The 18,953-nt window shown below is 37.1% G+C and overlaps 1 protein-coding gene across 1 annotated transcript in view; it reads left to right on the forward strand.

Moving 5' to 3' along the window:
- The window catches only part of LOC131054357 (co-chaperone protein p23-2), a 133,786-nt gene extending 121,693 nt beyond the window's left edge, over nucleotides 1-12,093 (forward strand). The window contains exons 4-6 of the mRNA XM_057988854.2: nucleotides 11,206-11,243; nucleotides 11,367-11,415; nucleotides 11,560-12,093. Coding sequence (XP_057844837.1) covers nucleotides 11,206-11,243; nucleotides 11,367-11,415; nucleotides 11,560-11,594 — 122 coding nt within the window. The 3' untranslated portion in view covers nucleotides 11,595-12,093. The remainder of the gene's footprint in view (nucleotides 1-11,205; nucleotides 11,244-11,366; nucleotides 11,416-11,559) is intronic.
- The last annotated feature ends 6,860 nt before the right edge of the window (nucleotides 12,094-18,953 follow it).

An 18,953-nucleotide genomic window follows, 5' to 3' on the forward strand; every position in this document is an offset into this window, starting at 1 on the left:
GAAATGGATGACTTGTATCTTGTTTGCAGGGTTATGATTGAAATGAGGATCTAAGAAAATCAAGTGAGTTGAGCATGATAGGTTAATAGGACTCCTTTGAATCATGCCTAGGTTTCTTGTGTTATCTAATCATACTTCTTCTTGCAAGCACAAGCCTTGGTTGTTTGAATGGTGTCCTTGAATTTCTCAACCTAATTCATGTCCTTTCCAAAGTCTTAGGGCAAGAAGTTCACTAAGGTGATGTACCTCATTAAGGTCCTAGAGCGAACTTTGTCTTTGAGTCTCGTCCTGCCGAAGGTCATAGAGCTAATTCACCTCTTGAGTCTTGTCTTTGCAAAGGACGGTGAGAGAAATTTTCATCTTGATCTTGTCCTTTCAAAGGACATTGAGTGATTTTCTCTTAATCTTATCCTCACTAAGAACATTGAATGAAATTGCTTGCAGTTTTCTCCTTGTTGATGGTTGACTGAACTTAACTATGTCTCTTGGAACGATTTTTGTCATGTCTTTGGAAGAGTATAAGAGCGGAATGCATTGTGAGCCTTGTCCTTAGGAGGGTTGGTGAGCGAATTTTTAATTCATGTCCTTACCTTGGTCCATGCACTTTAGATCTTGTCCTTACTAAGGTCATAGAGCGAAATTCTCCTCAAGAATGGTGAGCGAACTTCTTCGCTTAACTTGCATCAGTTTGGACCGAATGCATCTTCTAAGTTTGATCCCCATCAAGGACTTAGAGCGATTTGTTTTGGAACCTTGTCCTTACCCTGGTCTTAGAGCGAATTCACTTCTTGACTTTGTCCTTGAGAAGGTCTTTGAGCGAAATTGATATATAGGTCCTATCCTTGGGAAGGATGTTGGGCGAAGTTGTTCTCTTTGTTGATGGTTGATCGAATTTGAAGGTGTGTTGGAGTTAATTTGTCTTGCCTTGCCTCAATTTTTGAACGATTTGAATTTGTCCTTAGCAAGGTTTGAGAGCGAAACCCGTACAATAGGTCTTGTCCTTAGAGAGGACACAAAGTGAAATTCATTTTAGGGCCTGTCCTTAGGCCAGTCATAGAGCGAACTCCCTGTTTAGACCTTGATCGCTCAAATAATGAAGCAATTTAACAAAAAGTGTGTCTTGCAAAGGAGATTGAGCAAAATATGTTATTTAGGTCCTATCCTCATTAAGGTCAGAGAGCGAAAAACCATATAGGGCCTGTCCTTCGAGAGGACACAGAGCAAAGTGATTGATATGTTTTGTCTTTGAGATGGTCATAAAGCAAATTTCACATCTTGACCTGTCCTTACCAAGGACAATGAGCGAACTTTCCCATATAGGTCCTGTCCCTAATAAGGACATAGAGTGAATTTTCCAAGGACATGTACTTCACAAGCAAGTCAAAGCGAATTTCAAAGATGTACCTTGCAAGAGTTTTAGAACGAATTTTGTATTTCAAATTCCAAGAAGAGAAGTTCAAGGTAAGAAGTCGGCTATCATAAAGAAGCTTTTTGTTATTTATTTTACCAAGTCGGCCTATTACTCCCAGGGACATGTCTCTTACCCTAAATCGCATATAAAGGGAAGGTCAAATCAATCATTCCAAGCATCAATTCAAACATTTTTCTCTCCATCAGTGGCAGGTCAGCGAATTACCCCAGCAGGACAAAGAATTTCATCAGCATATAGGCGAAATTCATTATTGAGGATGCAGATCTGATGTCTTGAGAAGGCAAATTTATCATTTAAGTATTGAGGAAAAGCGAATTTGCTCAGCTAGGAAGCCTATCAACTAGCAAATTCGTCTTTAGACAGCCTAGATTTGCCCTAGGATATTCAAATTGCCCAATGAACTTACTAATTGCAATCATTCAAAATCAGAGATTGTGTCAAAATTAAGAGATTATATAAGCTACATATCATATGAGTTTGATACTATACTTGCTTTGTTTTGCAGGTATAAAAGGGAAGATCATGCAACCACCATACGGCAAGAGACACAAGCAAGATGGAGGGATGACTCAATCATGACAAACACTTCCTATCATCACTATGCAAGACCAAGGACAAGATACAAGGGGACTGCTTCAAGAAGCTTCATCAGCATCAAGAAGACTTAAAGTACTAAGCACCTACAAGCAATAGCGGGTTATCTTCAAGGTTTTCATTCTATCACATTGACATGGAGAGACCATAAGATGGCGAAGGAGAGATCGTGAAATCACTCCAAGGCAAGCAAGCGAGGATGAAAGAATGACTTGGCTATATCAATACTTCCCATCACCACTACTTTGGACGGGATAGATAATTTTGAGTATCAAGAGATATCTCTCAACATCCCTTCATGGTGACAAGTCAACTCTACAAGCGCAAGTTGAAGTGGCATCCTAGTCACCACTCACCAATCAGGGAAGGTCTACCTCTGCATGTCTTGATTCAATGTACCTAACTCACGAGTGATGGCACAAACTCCGATGTACCTACCCCTGACATCTATTGGTCCACACTTTTTGAATGTAATTTTCTCATTGGCTAAGGAGAGTTTGTTGTAACAAACCCTAATTAGGGTTTTCATTGTAAAATCTTGGCCATTGATCTCAAATTGATCTAAGTCGTTGAATTGTATTGAGAGCACTATAAAAGGCTCAAACTCTTCATTTGTAAAGGTTAATAGTTAACAGTTGGAGAATAGTTAATAGCTAATAGCTGATAGTGAGTTAATAGTCAGTAGATAGTCTTAAGAGAATAGAATAGAAGTTAAAGTAGAGTAGGAAGAGAAGGCAGAAATTGTTGCCTAAGTTGTAAATGAGATGCTCTTTTCATTGAAGTTATGGTGAAGTGTGTTGTTTCTTTACAATGTGCATGGTTTCTTGTTGGATCTTCATGTTAGATGGTAAATAATTAGATTGAATGGAAGAAGTTGTTGAATGTATTCATGTGGAATCCGCCCAATCCATACCACTAGCCTCTTGCTACTTGTAACTGCGCCTTGTGTGGTCAACTGGAATGATATGAGCTTAACTTCAAATCGTTCTACATTCATTTCTTATGAATTAACTTGAATGGTAATCGATGTTTGATGGTATTGATTCGAACATCTTTGAAACGTCCTTAGAAGATTGCACTGAGCTTGTGTCAAATTGTTCATTTTGATGGTGAGACCTCGCTCAGTAGGATTCCATCTAGTCATTCATTCATCTTCCTACATTCTTAAGATTAGAATAGACTCTCTCAAACCTTACCTCTTTTGCTCTTTTTTATCTTCCAATTGAGTAGATAGGACCTAAGTTCCAGCAAATCAAGCATTCAAGCATTTGAATGTAAGTCCCCTTGTGATTCCAGCATAATCACATCAACCAATAAAGCTTATCCACACATAGTGACCCAACATACAGAACCTTGGAGAATTTTTTGGGTGATCCTTAAGCGAATCTTCAACATCCAAAATATTTTGTTCAAGAGAGGATAAGATACTTATGGTATTTTATTCTGTGTTCGTATGTGCGTAAAAAACACATCAACATGAAGCACGAGAACGTACAGGCATACAGTCATAGGCTCAAGGAGTTGATGGGTAAAATGGAGAACCAGCCAACCGACGAGTTGAAGAAGAGGTAGTTCGTCAAGGCACTGATCTCCTCGTTACGCAAGAAGATGAGAGTAGTGCCTTTGTCCTCGTACGTCGATGTTTATAATCAGGCGATGGACATCGAAAGTGAAAATGAAACATCGTCTCGAGGGAAGAGGAAGATTGACGGTGACGAGAGCACCGAAGGTAGTAATGATGAAGAATTCAAAACGGTTTAGGCCCTACAACAAGATATTATGATGAGAATGATAAAAGAATTGAAGGTAGAGAAAGGTACCAATATAGAAAGTAATAAACTATGGTGTACTAAATGCAAAAGTGAGGGGCACATGAAAGGCAATTGTCCTAGAATATGTTTTGTGAGATTTGCCAAGTGTTGGTTCATTCAATCAAGGAGTGCCCATACAATTTGAAGACGAGTACACAAGTACTCTTCACACAAGGAGAGTCCACTCCATCGAAACCACATAATGCATTGCCAGGTGATTATAAAAACCAACGAGGGCGAAATCAAATACAGTACGACTCTAGAGGACGTCCTTTCATACAGTGCCAACAATGTAGTGAATGGAGACACTTTGCGAGAGACTGTCAGAATAAGAAAGACAACATACAATGATTGTACAAATGGCGTGGACCGGGGTAATATGAAGACACCAACTGCCCAAAGCAAAAGGGTTCTAATATGCTGGACATGGCGGAACAAGATGAGGCAGTTCTGGCAATCACGAGAGATAGATAAAGAAGGTGGTGTACTTGGACCCTTGTACGGAGAAGGAATGACTCTGAGAAGCCAAAGCAGAAGTAGAACAAGTGTTGGTGAAGAAACGAATAACTTCTAATGGAACTGCAAGTACATCACTATGGGAGTCAGAGAAGAACATAGTTCGGTGGGTGCTACAAATAACCATACCCATCAAGGTGATAGGCCTTCTTTAAAGTATGTTGCAACTAGGAGTGGCAATTACCAACACGGTCAGTGATGACACAATTAGTCAAAAACAATGTAAACCACAAGAGGAACCGACAAGGAAACCACAATGTGAAGGGAATGAGACCAGTAATCCAATGTTGCTAACGGTGAGCATCAAGAGGAAGTCGGCGATCATCAAGATGGAAATAATGGGGAAGAAGTTGACAAACACCATCATCGATGGAGGCTCAGGAGTAAACATACTACCAAATGATACTTGGAAATGCCTTGGAAGACCAACGCTCTGATTGCCAACCTTCCACTCGGTAGGTGTCGACCATCATGACATTGAGTCGTTGGGAACATTGATGGCACAAAACGTAATGATTGGGACACAACAATTTTTCTTGGACTTCGTAGTCATCCCATTGTAGAAGGCATACGAAACACTCTTTAGGAAGGGATGGTTGATTACTGCCAAGGTGAATCATTATTGGAAGCGAAACACACTCTTGATCGAGAGTGATAGGAGGAAGTACATCATTGACCCAAGGAACCAGGCAATGAGTAAAGAACTAGATTTTGGGATGAAGGATGGAAAACAATGGAACCTAATAATTAAGGGTTGCTCAAACTGGAAGATTGCTCTGAAGATGAGATGAGTTGCCTGAATGGACTATTCCACTAGCAAATGGAGGACTACAAGGTATTTTTGCCAATGTGTTAGTTTCTTGAAGCTACAATGCTTGGTGAATAGGAATCGATGAAAGTGTGTAAAGTTATGGACGATACATCTGATAGTATGGAGATGAAAAATGGAAGGAAAAAGAAAAGGGAATCGAGGAAAATTAAAATATTAAGAAGGAAAAATATGGAGTTGGCCAATGAGAAAAAAATTGAAAATGAAGTTATTAAATTGGTACGACACCCAACACTTGTACAACACAATACTCGATGCACGAAGTCTGAGGAGTTTTACAACATGGCAACCAAGTCTTCATTTTGTACAATAGTATTTAGCAGAGCCCATTCAATAATCTTGGTATGACACTTAAAGATTTTGGCAACAGCATTCTGAGGTATGGCATACTATACAACATTCCCAAACCCTCATGCAATACGACAAGGATCCAAGCCTGTACACCACAAACAACCTTGCCAGTTTGTATGGAGGAAGGGACATCAAAATATGGCCATACAAGAACATTAAACCGTATGAGGAGCAAATTGGAAGGATGTATGGCAAGAAGAGAAGGAAATCATACGAGAAGAGGATGTCGTACGGACAAGAAAGGAGCACGCCATACGGAGGGGGAGATAGTAAGCCATACGAAAGGGTACACAAGCCATACATGGCACCAAGAACGCCATACGTGGAGCCAACTTACACGTACGAACATGAAAGACTCTATGTAAACACAAGAACATACTTACATGCGTCGTACGAACAAAAGAAGGGGATGTACGAGTGAGGCCGTACACGGAGTTGATAGTGGAGAAGTTAAGCCCATACAAGGTAGATGACAAGCCGTATGGTATGGGAGAGCCGTACTCATATTCAAAGACACTTTACGGAACACTAAACTGTATGTGGAAAACCAATCAAGGCAGTCAAGACCACACATGAGGAGTACACTGTACGAGCAAGTGGAACAAATAACCAAGCCATATGTCAATTCTAGGCCGCACGTGAGGAAAAGTTGCAAGTTGTACATAGAGGTGCCACCTAGGTCGTACATTGTACGGTCATCTCAATGCCATCCTTCCATACGTCTTCAGCACATAGTGGACCGACATGTCATCTTGAAATCTCATTGGAGAGTACGACTTGAGCATATTTTTATATGAAATCTCTATTTTCTGGCTTCTTCAACAATATTCTTGGCATCTTAAAAAATCAGAAAAATGATGTGCGCCATGAAGTTCCATGTGGTTTTGATGGCTGGTCCAAGACCCTGTGAGGTGCGCTGCACCTTGGCAAGTACACTATAAGTTGCGATTGTCCAGCACAAGTCATTGTCTACACTCTTGTCATTAGTCTTCCGAATTTTACTTGAGTTTTCTTGTCTTTTGGAAGACGACTTTTTTCTTTTGGGGGGGATGATGTAGTTGGCATAAAATGCCTATTGTTATGTTTGATAATACTGGTTATCCGGCAATATATTAATTGTCCAAATTAAGTTTGTTGTCACTCTCAAGTAGTTAATGTGCTGGTTGGTTGATGGTTGTGTTCCTCTTGGCAACTGTCTAGTTCTTTAAATATGTTGTGTACTGCCAAGGAAGATAGTAGAAGAGAGTCAGATCAATTGTAATCCTCGGCCGACCATCTTTGGTCTTCTTCTCTGTAATAATTTCATGTGCGAATAAAGATATATTTTACTCCTGTCTCTGGTATACATTGTTATCTGTATTATTATTTCTTGTATTAAATTTATCAGGTATAATGGTAAACAATTATCAATTTAATCTTTTAAGGCTTGTTCCAATTTTAATCTGTTCTTTGGGTTAGGGCATTAGAAAAGAATTTGAATTCACCTTCAAATTTTTGAAAGATCTGCCACTCTCCCCATGTCTGTGCTTCTTTGTTAAGATGTTTTACAACAGCATTCAAATTCTCCTTTGAATCACATATATACTAGACCTTGCATGCTAACTAGATATTCCTCTTTCATGTGTACCTCAACTTCCTTCCTATGACCATATATTGGAATCTTCATCTAGGCACTAAATGAAATTCTCTAGGAGCTTTGAGCAGCTGGCAATTGTGGAGAGTTGTTAACCTTGTTTCCCAAGAATTTTTTGCCATTTCCCACTTGGAAATTTTGGGGCTGTGTGTTGAGGGGTTTTGATCTATGGTTTCTTTTCTTCTACCTAGGAATTGACATTTGTGTCTTGTTTTCTTTGCAAATGCTTCAAATGTTGCCTTCAAATCCTCCTTGGCTGCCAACTGAAACTGGTTACTTCATCCCCTCAGCGATATTTTTCCATGGCTAAAAATCAATTGGAGCTCTGATACTACCTCCACATTTGGAAATGAGATGAAGCAAGCAATGTTATAAAATATCAAAATGGTGCCGAAAACAATGGAAAATATGGGGACATGTACACTCCCAAAATGGATTTACACAAATAAATTTGTTTACACAAGAGGCGTCAATGGACTAGTTTTGTTAGATAGCTGTTATATAATCCCAATATCAAGTTGTGTCTGGGTACACAACAAATTACTACTATAATTTGTTGTATTTTTCTTATATAAATTTATATTTAGATTGTAGATCTCTCTCTGCCCCCTTCTCTCCACCCTCTCCCTTTCCTACTCCCTCTCCCTCTCCAATATCATTTATTTGCTATTGATTTATTCAATTTTGATCCTTACATATGATGCAAAACATTTACAAATTAAGGTTTGTCTTTAGTCTTGTTGCTTTTGAGATTCTCAATATGCTTTATTGTTGATGTTTCTAACTGTTTGATTACTTCTATTTCTGGTTCACAATTTGGGAAACTTTAGAAGTTGAGATTCTTAAAAAGCAATCTCTAGATTTGGGTTGGCTTCCCTATCTTGCCATTAAATCTACAAAACTATGAAGAGAAAAAGGGTAAAAGGATCCAAAAAAGGGAAATAGGCATAGTAGATGCCAAGATAGTCTTGACATTATGAACTGCTTACCAGTAACCACAAAGAAATTAGGATCTGCAACATTACTGAATACATCTTCAGCTGAAATAAAGGAAGAAGAAACAATACTCCAAAATATTGTAGAAATGATATTTGAATTCAATACAAAGAACAAAAATTAATTCTTAAACATTAATATAAAATATCAAGAGTCATACACAAAGTTTCAACCTTGAAGGCTTCAAAATGCTTATAGAAAATAAAAGTAAGGTTATGATCTAACTACTGCAGCATAGATCTAAAGACAAGGAGCCAAAAGATATCACAAATGAGCTCAAGGCTCTTTTTCATGCCTAGAATACTTGTAATGCTACTCTAAGTCTCAAGAGATGATCCGTTACAGTTTTTTACTGCTTGTATGTATCTGAAAGATCTAGTGTCCTTGGAAGGATCTGCCAAATTTGATTGTCATTTTCAGCAGCTGTTATCCGGGTTTCATCAAGTCATAATTGTCTCTGGAATATTGTTGTAATGGCCCGCATTATTTTGTTAACAGAATGCCATTTCTTGGAATGATTATTCCTTCATCTTCCACAAATTTGGTTGATTGTGATGTGAAATGGAGTAGAGAAGCTTGAGTATCCATTTTGACTAGTTTTGGAAGTGATTTGTGGGGGATTTTGTTCCATTTTGCCATAGATCTTTATTTGAATCTCTGTTGTTAGATGTTGCTGGATGAATTGATTTCTAAGTGTTGAGCCCTTTCAAGCAAATGCCAAAACAGATGATAAACCTGTTTACCCCGTGGATTTGGGCAAGAAACCTACTGTTCGGAAGGCCTGCGGATTCATGACCAATTGTCATCTGGCCAAGAGTGACCCACCATCTCTGATCTCTTTATTTATTTATATTGTTTCTTTCAGAAGCATGACTTCTATTAGATCTATCTTGATCAATGAAATCCAGAAGTGCAACCTCCAATCAGAACTATGTTCGATTCCTGTGTTCTAAATGATCGCCACTTGTTCACCAAACAAGTCTGCCATTATATTACTTTTCTTACTCAGCAATTTCTTTGTTGGAGTTCTGATTCCATATCAGTCCTCAAAATCTATGACCACCATTGGATTAAATCAAATCAATGGCTCCATAATCTTTCACTTCCTTGCAGGTTGGCGTGAAGGCAATTTCCAGCTCGACATTCTTATTAATCAATCCTTTTCAGAACAAATCTATACATAGTCAATTTTCTTTTAACTATCACTTGTTTTTTGACTAAGCAACTGTTGTTCAATCAGATCAATTCAACAATGATTAAAACTTCTCATTTCATTTAGGATTTATCAAAATCTAAGGCTGCCAACTAATTGCATGGGACAAGGAGGGACACACCACCACCTTTGAGAATTTCTTTTTATTTAGTTATCTTTTAGAGCTTGGCTTTTAGTTTTTGTTCGATCTTTTTTTATCAACTGTTCTTTCATGTTTTCTCTCCTGATAGAATAGTGTCAAATCTCAACATTTCCAAAGGTTGCCACTTGTTAATTTTCATCCATGTTGGCTTCCCTTTATTATTACAACTTTTATCATTACTTAGCAAAATTGTGGTTATGGGAGGAAACTAATGGATCTTCAGATTCTGGCACATTTTCTATTGGCATAATCATTTTGCAAATTCTTTCTAGCCTTATAGATTTGTTCATCGTTGATTTCTGGACATATTTAGAGACTTCTGAATTGAATCGAGCCTGAAATTTGACCGATATTGTTGCTTGAAATGTGCTTGACACATTTTCTGCACCTCCTGTCTTAAGCAATCTTTGGATTTTATTATTCACAGGAGCATCAAATCTCTTGAAGCTTTCACCGTGGCATAGATAAGCTTTGCTGTGTCTGACCAACATGAATGCATACCATTTGTTGCTCTACCAAATAACCTACGCATCTTATTATTGTGTAAGTGCTTATGCTTCTACATTTTCTTTTGTTTATTTCAGTGTTCCATGAGGATGTGTCCTCCTCCCCCCCCCCCAAAAAAAAAGCCTGTGTCCCTTGTAGGGGGACGTTTCTGAGAGTTGGGGACTTGGGGGAAAAGCCCCCCCACAGCACCACCACTTCCGTCACCTCTGCCAGGACGTGGCTAGGTTGCTTGCTATATGGCACATGCCATTACATACTGATTGCAACCTTTAACTTCGTGAAAACTAGTTGGCCTTTCATGGGGCACTCACAGAGATGTTATATTGCAAATTTTGCCTTGAAGATCTCAATTGACCTCTATTTTTATATCAGCACCACCCCTCAACCACCGCTCTGCCGCCATCCCCTCACTGTCCCCAAATTTAGGCCATTGGTCCCCACGTCCCTCTATCCCCCCGTCAGGAAACTTAGTGGAACATTGGTTTATTTATCTATTTCTTGCTGAACTCACATAAGCAAGTGTTGAGTTTGACCTTCAGAAACAAGGGGCACAAGGTAGAAAATTGATAATCAGCGTTGGCTCTCAATTTATTTTTTTGTGTGTGTTTTACTTTAAGTATTGCTTATCAATTGTATTGAAAAAAATTTCATGGATTTGTTGCATCTTATCCAAAGATTCATCAATACCAATTTATATGGTCTAGATGTACGCAAAAATAATAGTATTTTTACATTGTCACATTTTTAACACGTAATTCATTTCATTTATCTATATCACTGCATTGCAAAGAAACTTTAGCATTTAGTCAAATCAATTTGCAAACCAATTTTGAACACATGCCCTTGTTGAATAAATAATAAAAAACAAAAGCATCTTTAGAATGAAAAATCTAGTCAAATCAACGTAATGTTTTGGGAATGAATTCATGACATGATGCACAATCTATTCCACCTGTATTTGTATGAATATGTGAATTTAGTAATTTACCTCCAAAATTGCTGAAAAGTTCATTCCATTTTCAAAATGAAAAACACCATCATTAATGGAGTATCACTTAGAGGTGGAAAAAGACTTTAATCTTGATGCAAAGTAGAGTAGAGCTGAATGCTCAAAAGGTTCAGCTATTGCCTGTAAAGAGACTACGTAAATATGCTGATTATATGTCGGGTAACTTTTGCAGTGGATGCATTCAGCTTGGATGACATGGATGACATCTCGGTATGACTATTAAATAAAGTAGAATCTGTTAGTTTTGCAAGTTTGTGTAACATGTTTCTGGCCTTGTTATAATTTCTCATTGCATTTAATTATTCAAACATTGTTTTCATTATTCTTGTATAGAAATCTGAAGACATTGATGATGACACAAGTGATGATGAAGGCATGCTCTGTAAGTACTATGCTTTGCTCTTTCTTAGCCTAATGCTTATATTTATTTTTTGATTTTGTGTTTGAACTGTTATATGTGTTTATATGAACTTGTATGACTTTAACATAGTGATGCTGATATTATCTTGTTGGCATTCTCTTGTAGATCTCCCAGATTTGGAGAGAGCAAGGAACAAGTGATTCCTGGAATTATAGAAAAACTTTTAGGCATGAACTGGGTGAGGAAAAAGGTATACAAAATACACTAGAATTAGACAAAATAATTAGTTTTAGTTGTGTTCTCATTATGTTTGGAGCTAGAAAGCATGATGAGATGCTTCCTGTTTTGGGATTCCCAAAGAAACGTAGGATTCTAAACACTGGAGTAATGATAATTTATTGTATCAAGAATATGCTTTGAGCTTTCTTTTTATCCTCATACGACTCTTTTTTGAGAAAATGTACACTAAAACACAGAAATGTGTCTTATTCTAAATTACACAATGCGTAGAGCATGCATGCATAAGCCAAGTGTATATTTCTGTTGGTGCATGGTGTTGAACTCTTATCAGTGTTCAAATGGTGATTTTGTTTTAAGTCCCGGTTTGGTAGTCTTATGTCAAGTTCATACTCTAGTACTAAACATTACAAATGCTTAAATTTGAGCTACTATCCTTTTGAGGAACTATTTAGAAGATTACCAGATATTAACTTGAGGCAGACTGAAGGAAATTTTGTAAAACTCTGTGTTTTGATATATATATTGGAACATGTAATCTCCATAAAATGTCAACTTTGGGAAACTACATGTACACCCGAATTGATAAATACAAGCAATACTGCAATGCTTTAATGTTGCAAATACAAAGTAAATGCTCTTGAGAAAGCAAATGACTGCGTGATGTTTTTAAGCTTTTCAAGATGCCAAAAAATTCAATTAGGTGAACCTGATGATAGCCAGCAAATCATTGTTATCTTACTATAATTCATGGTCAAATTAATTACCTAGAAAAAACACAGCGTGGAGGATTATTTGGAAATAGTAGGCTGCCAGTTGCAGTCGACGTCTTTGAAAAGCAGGATGGTGTAATTTTAAAAGACAACAAAGTGCATTGGTGAAGGAAACTGTTAGCACCAAAGAGCAACCTTGGCATGAAAAGAGGGCATCGTAATCTAACATTTATTGTGCCAAGTTGGATTAACTTGCATTAACCCAAATATTAACAATGCTTTGGGGAGGACATTGACAACCGTCTTAATGCACCTGTACAGTCTTGTTTGACCTGCTTATGAAGGCAATGATGATACTTCATTATACTTTGTACTTGCATGAAATATTAGATTCATTGTTATGGCAATTCATATTTATTAACAGTTTAATATGGTGGGATAAAAATTGACATATTCCAATGTTGCATAACTAGCATATTTATATTTTAAAAAATCTATGTAAAATAAGCCGAAAGATATTTTTTTCAAGATGGTGTATATGTCGTTAATTGACAGAAAATGTATGAAAAAAGAAAAATTTAGGGTTTTACAACCAGTCAATCTCCCTCCTCAACGATGAAAACATCAATATATGGAAAAATTCTAGCACAATTACATGTAAGAAGACAAAATCTCAGATGACTTCACAATCTTGATACTAAGTTGGAGATTGATTAATAAATACTCTAAGACAAAATCAAAAGAGGGATCGATTAATAATTTAATAGACATCCCACAATCTTTTAACATTAAATAGAAATTAATAAATACCCTCAATATATTATAATAAATAAATAAAAATTAGTTATTTGTATATAAAGAATATCATCTTATTCTAATCCATTACAAAAATTGGATCTGTACCAATGGAAATGGTTGAGCTCTCCTTTGATTTGCTCGTCCCGTGTTAGCCTAGTTCCTAACGTCTTTTTCTATTGCAGTTTTTCTTTCTTGGTCCAAAGAAGACAATCTTTTTAAAAATTTATTTAAAATATGGTAAAATATATTTTTGAAAAAGATGTCTCTCAACGATAAATTTATTAGAATATTTAACTTTAGAAAAAATATGTAAGAGATGACAAGATATGTCATTATTCACATTATTAAATTTTTACAAACGTTGACAAATAACACAATCAGGCAAATGGCTCTCAGCATTGAGAGTCATTATTAAATTTTTATTATTATTCACATTATTAATTTATTACAAATGTTGAGAGATAACATTTAATTAAAAAATATACCGATAACACAATTAGACAAATGGTTCTCAATGGTTCTCCCGCTCGCGTTTTGAATCGTTATCCAATTTGCACTTAAAATGGCTTTGCTCCTCATTGTGGTGGATGCCCCCCTCCCTCTGTTGTGGTTGGTGTTGCAAGCGTCACTGACGGCACGGTTGATGGGGTTTCTGCTCCCCCTGGGCCATTCTTGTTGGGGCTTCCGTCGAGCCCTTTGTTCAACCTACGTTTGTTGAGGGCTTGGGTGTTGGTGTTGGCTCTTCTTTTGATGTCGTGAATGCTAGTTTGGGGGGTCTTTCCACTGTCGACGATGTGGTTGTTCCTCCCAAACCTCCTTCCTTTGTTGTTGGGTGAGGCTTTGCTCGTGTGGCCAAAAAAGTTGTTCCTCACAAAGGTATTTGTCCACTTCCTTGTGTCAAGACCTCCCTTGTTGTGATTTGTGGCCAGGAGGTTGTGGAAAATGTTAATTTCTATCAACGCAGCGCTTTGGTCTGCAGATTTGCTCGATTTTGGCCTTCTCTTCTGGACCTTTTTGGAAGCCTTTAGTTGCTCATGGCATCGAGCTTTTTCCTTGTGCTAAAGGTTTTTTCATTGCTTCCTTTACCTCTACTCGTGATTGGGATTTGGTTCTGGGTAAGTTGTGGGCTTGGGGGGATCACTCTCTATTAAGCTTTGGACGACTTCCTTAAAACCCCTCACCGAATCCCTAACTATTCGTCTGGTTTGGGTTCGCATTCCCAACTTTCCCCTCCATTTTTGGGAGTCTTCTTGTTTCGAGGCCATCAATAACTCCATTGGCAGCTTCTTGAAGGTTGATGACACCACGTTTTCCATGGGTCCTACTACCTTTTCCCGCCTTTTAATTGATGTCGACATATCTCTACCCCTCACCAAGGATGTGGTTCTCATGGTTACATGGACTCAACCGTCAGATTATGAGAGCCTCCCCTTTCACTGCCAAAGGTGCTTCTCAACGGATCATTTAGCTTCAGATTGTTCTCTCTCTCACCCCAGAGGTGTTGCTACTTGGTGGAAGGACGCTACTAAAGATCACTTGACAATCAATGCTTCTGAATATGTTTTGAATGACTCCTCTCAAGAGGACAATGCTTTTGTTGTTCATGAGGTTTCAACCCTTGTTGTTCTTGATTTGGACTCAACTCATGTCGCCTCTAACTTGTAGCCCCACTCTACACCTACTGCTCCTGCTCCTGAAGCCACTCCTTTACAACAACCCACTATTGTTTTGCAATAGCCCCCTGCTGTTTTGCAGCAGTTGGCTACTACCTTGCGGCTACACTCCCTTGAATCTACTGATGGTTCCCAAGTGGGGACCTCACCGCTTGATCACTCTCTTGACAGTCCCAGTAACAGTATCGCCTAGACTGTTCTTTGTCGTAGGCAGAAGGGGAATTTTTTCCCACCCCCCCAAACCCCTCCTTGTCAAGGCTCGGGTGTCCCTACCCCTCCTTGAGTTGGATCTAGGTTGTCGTTGTTTTATAGGGTTTTTGTTGTATTTGTGTTATTGATAGTCTCTGACTATGTAAAGGGTCGACACCCTAGTTATCATTGCTTTTTAATAAAAAAGCATTGTCTTTTGTTTAAACTCTTTTATCTCTCAATTTTTACATATAATACTAAACTTAAATTATGTATAATATCAATTATCTTTATGAGCACTTCCCATAATAAAATCATTCATCTTCTTGTTGCCTTCATGCTAAACATTTTTCTAACCAATTTGCACTTTATCTGTCATGGCACTGGAAACCACCTTAAGGAGATTGGCATCAATGTTGTTTTTAAATTTACTAATTACTCATAATAATCTTTGACTTGATATTTATATATGTAAACACTTTTGTGAGTAAGGTAAAGGAGATTGGCATCAATGTTGTTTTTAAATTTACTAATTACTCGTAATAATCTTTGTCAATAGTATTGTCTTCAACCATTTTTGTATCTTCCAACCTTGCCCTAACTTTTCCTTCAAATTTATTCAAATATTTTGACATCAATGACAATATCATCTCTGCACCTTTAACATTAATGACAATTCCAACAAAAAATAGCATATTGCTTCCACTTGTCAAAACCTTATTATAATCCACTCACCAAATTGGGTATTCCATTTTGGTTCCATTGTCTCCAACCATATATGTCTTATGATGTTTCATAACATGCATAATAAGTTATTAAAAAAGTGTAATCCACCTTTTATCTCTTTTATGTGTCTAACACATTTTATATTTCATATTTCTTATATACAATGCCCAACTTCTATAGGCCATGTGTTTCTATGGGAGGTCAATTTGGGCCTCCATTTTAAGAATTGTAGATCTCAAAGGGACCTATGTAATATACACCCTTGGAAGCAATGCAATAACTCAATATTTATTTTAGCCTAAAATTAGTTCTATATCCTAGAAATTAATTTTTTTATTTCATAACCCAAACATTGCACATATATAATTTTTACATTAGGAGCAAGGTTGAGACACCTTTACTAACATTAAGAACTTCAAAACAACAAAAATAGAAGTGTGAAATCATCCTCAATTAAATCAATAACTTTTGAGAGATAAATAAATCAAAGTAAGCTAAGAATTGTAGGGAGTTGGAGCATCATAGGATGTGAAAATATGTCATGAGTTACTTTGAGGTTTTAACCCTACCCACATAAGAGGATGTGAAAAGATGTGAAAACAAAGATGCTTCAAGTTTTTAACCCTACTCGTATTAGTGATCCCTTAAAATTACCCCTACCCCTGCCATCCTTGGGTTTCCTTTGGATCACTCATCAAAATTATATTTCACCCATCCCATCATAGGAGGTTTCCAAAACATGTTCTTCTTGAGATTATGCTTTATCCGATTGATCCTATTTGGATCTTGTTGAATACCCCAAAGCTATTTTGTCCTTATTTCCTACAGATTGGGCAAATCCCTAAAGTATTGAAAGGAGGTAGCATTTATTTTTTCTTTTATTTGGTGTTTGATGATCATAAAAATATTTGTGTTGCTTCTAAATTGGTCTCTAAATATCCTATTATTTTGTTCTTTCTATTGGGGGATTGACTTCCATAACTCCTTGAAAACAATATGATTACAAGGGCATAAGCTCCAAGTCTATGAAATGAAGCATAGAGGAAGGAAAGATCCATTCCACCAAAATTAAGGGCTTGATTAAAGACCACACCTCTTGGGCAAAGGGTTTGTGGAAGAAAATGTGATCAATACTTTCACTGTCTTAATAACAAAGGTGACATCTATTAACAAATTGGAATTTTTTTTCTATTCAAGTTATTAATAGTTAGGATATTATATGTGTAGCAATCCACCAAAAACAATTAATTTTAGCAAATAAGTTTGGGGATCCATACCTTTCTCCAATCAAAGGCTTTATTGTCTAATGAGAGGAAGTTCAAGCATTGAATAAATTGACCTAACAGATAGGTTTCCTAATGAATTTGCCTTCCAATCACACTCATATTTTCTTCCTTGATCAAAAAGAGAAGATTCTCCCAATTTATCAGTAATTTCTTTAATGTTTTTTCCCAAGCAACAACCAAACCATTAACAAGTTGTTTATGGAGGAGTTATTCTTTGAGGTCTTTCCACTTAGGTCTTTCTTCTTCCCAGTTGATATATTCCTAGACTCTCTCCTCAAATTTCTAATAAGAAATTAATTGAGACCATAAACTGAAATTACAAAGTTAAGAGGGAGATCCCCCACCCAAACATCCTCCCAGAACACGGTATCCTTACCATTCCCCACTCTTTTTCTTATACCCTTTTTAAGAACCTCGCTGATTTTAAGAATACTATTCCAAATAGCATACCCATAAGAAAGATTAAGAGCATGGAGGAAGGCACTTTGATGATCACCATTGAGATGCTTAGCCCTCATTATTTTGATCCAATCCTCTGATCCCTCCAATAACTACCACCCTATGTTCAAAAGTAGAGCCTTGTTAAAAAAATTAAGCCTTTGTATGCCCAATCCTCATTTGGTTTTAGGAGCACAAACTTTCTCCCAACTAACTAGAGAGATTCTTGATTTCTCCTTGGTCCTTGTCTAGAGAAATATTCTTTGGATCTATTCTATCTTGTCCGCAATTAAATTCGGTACTTTAAACAAAGAAAGATAGTAAAGTGGGATATTTTGAAGGGAAGCTTTTAGGAGTTGAACCTTTCCAGCTTGGCTCAGTATTTTACCTTTCCATCCTGCCAACATTTTTTTGAACCTTTCTATGATGTTGTTTCAAGAAGAGTTATTAGGGGCTTTAGATACCAATGGGAGCCTCAAGTATGAAGTTGGGAGGGTAGTTGATTGACACCCAAGAGTATCCATAACTATTTGCTTGATGATAGTGTCTACATTAAAGAAATATTTCTTACTTTTATTTTAGTTAATATGTTGACTGAAGGCATTAGCATAATTATTTGAAATAGCCTCCCAATGCTTAGCCTCCACTATTGAGGCTTCTCCAAAGAGAATGATGTCATGTTGATGAGACTCTGAGGGCAAAGAGGAGGCAACCTTCACACCTTTTATAACTTTCTAGTCCGAGGATTTTTTCACAATTTCTACCAAGCACTTCAACCACCAATATGAAAAGATTTGGGGATAAAGAGTCACCTTGACGTAGACCTCTACCACATGAGAAGTATCCTCTAGGGACACCATTTACCAAAACAAAGCATGAAGGAGTAATAACATAGGCTGAAATAAGCTTTAAAAATCTCCCTCTAAATCTTTTTTTTTTAAGAACCTCCATCAAAAGGGGCCAAGACACCCTATCATAAGCTTTAGAGATGCCCAATTTTAGAAGCTTCCCCAACTTCTTACTTAATCATTAAATGAATTATTTCATGAGTAGTAAAGGTTGCATCCATCATATGTCTTCGTTGAACAAATCCTTTCTGATTTTGGGCTATCAACTTATGTAAGACAGATTTAAGCCTATTAACAATCAGCTTAGATAAGATTTTATAAATAGTAATGTACAAACTAATAGGTCTAAAATCCTGCATAGAGGTAGCATCTTCTTTTTTAGGAATCAAAGCAATGAAAGTAGCATTGACTTGGTTGAGGAGTCTACCAGATCTGAAGAAATCTTTGGCCATATTGAGAAGGTCATCATAAATGAAATCCCAAAAATCTTGAAAAAAAAGCAAGAGGGAAGCTATCCGGACTAGGGGGTTTGTAAGCACCAAAGGATAAAACCACCTTTTTAACTTCCTCCAGGGTCACAAGTTTTAACATTTCCTTGAGATCTAATTTTGTGATCAATTCTAGAATAACTTCCAGCAAGTCATTCATTTT

Source organism: Cryptomeria japonica, chromosome 3, assembly GCF_030272615.1.
Source record: "Cryptomeria japonica chromosome 3, Sugi_1.0, whole genome shotgun sequence".
NCBI lineage: Eukaryota > Viridiplantae > Streptophyta > Pinopsida > Cupressales > Cupressaceae > Cryptomeria > Cryptomeria japonica.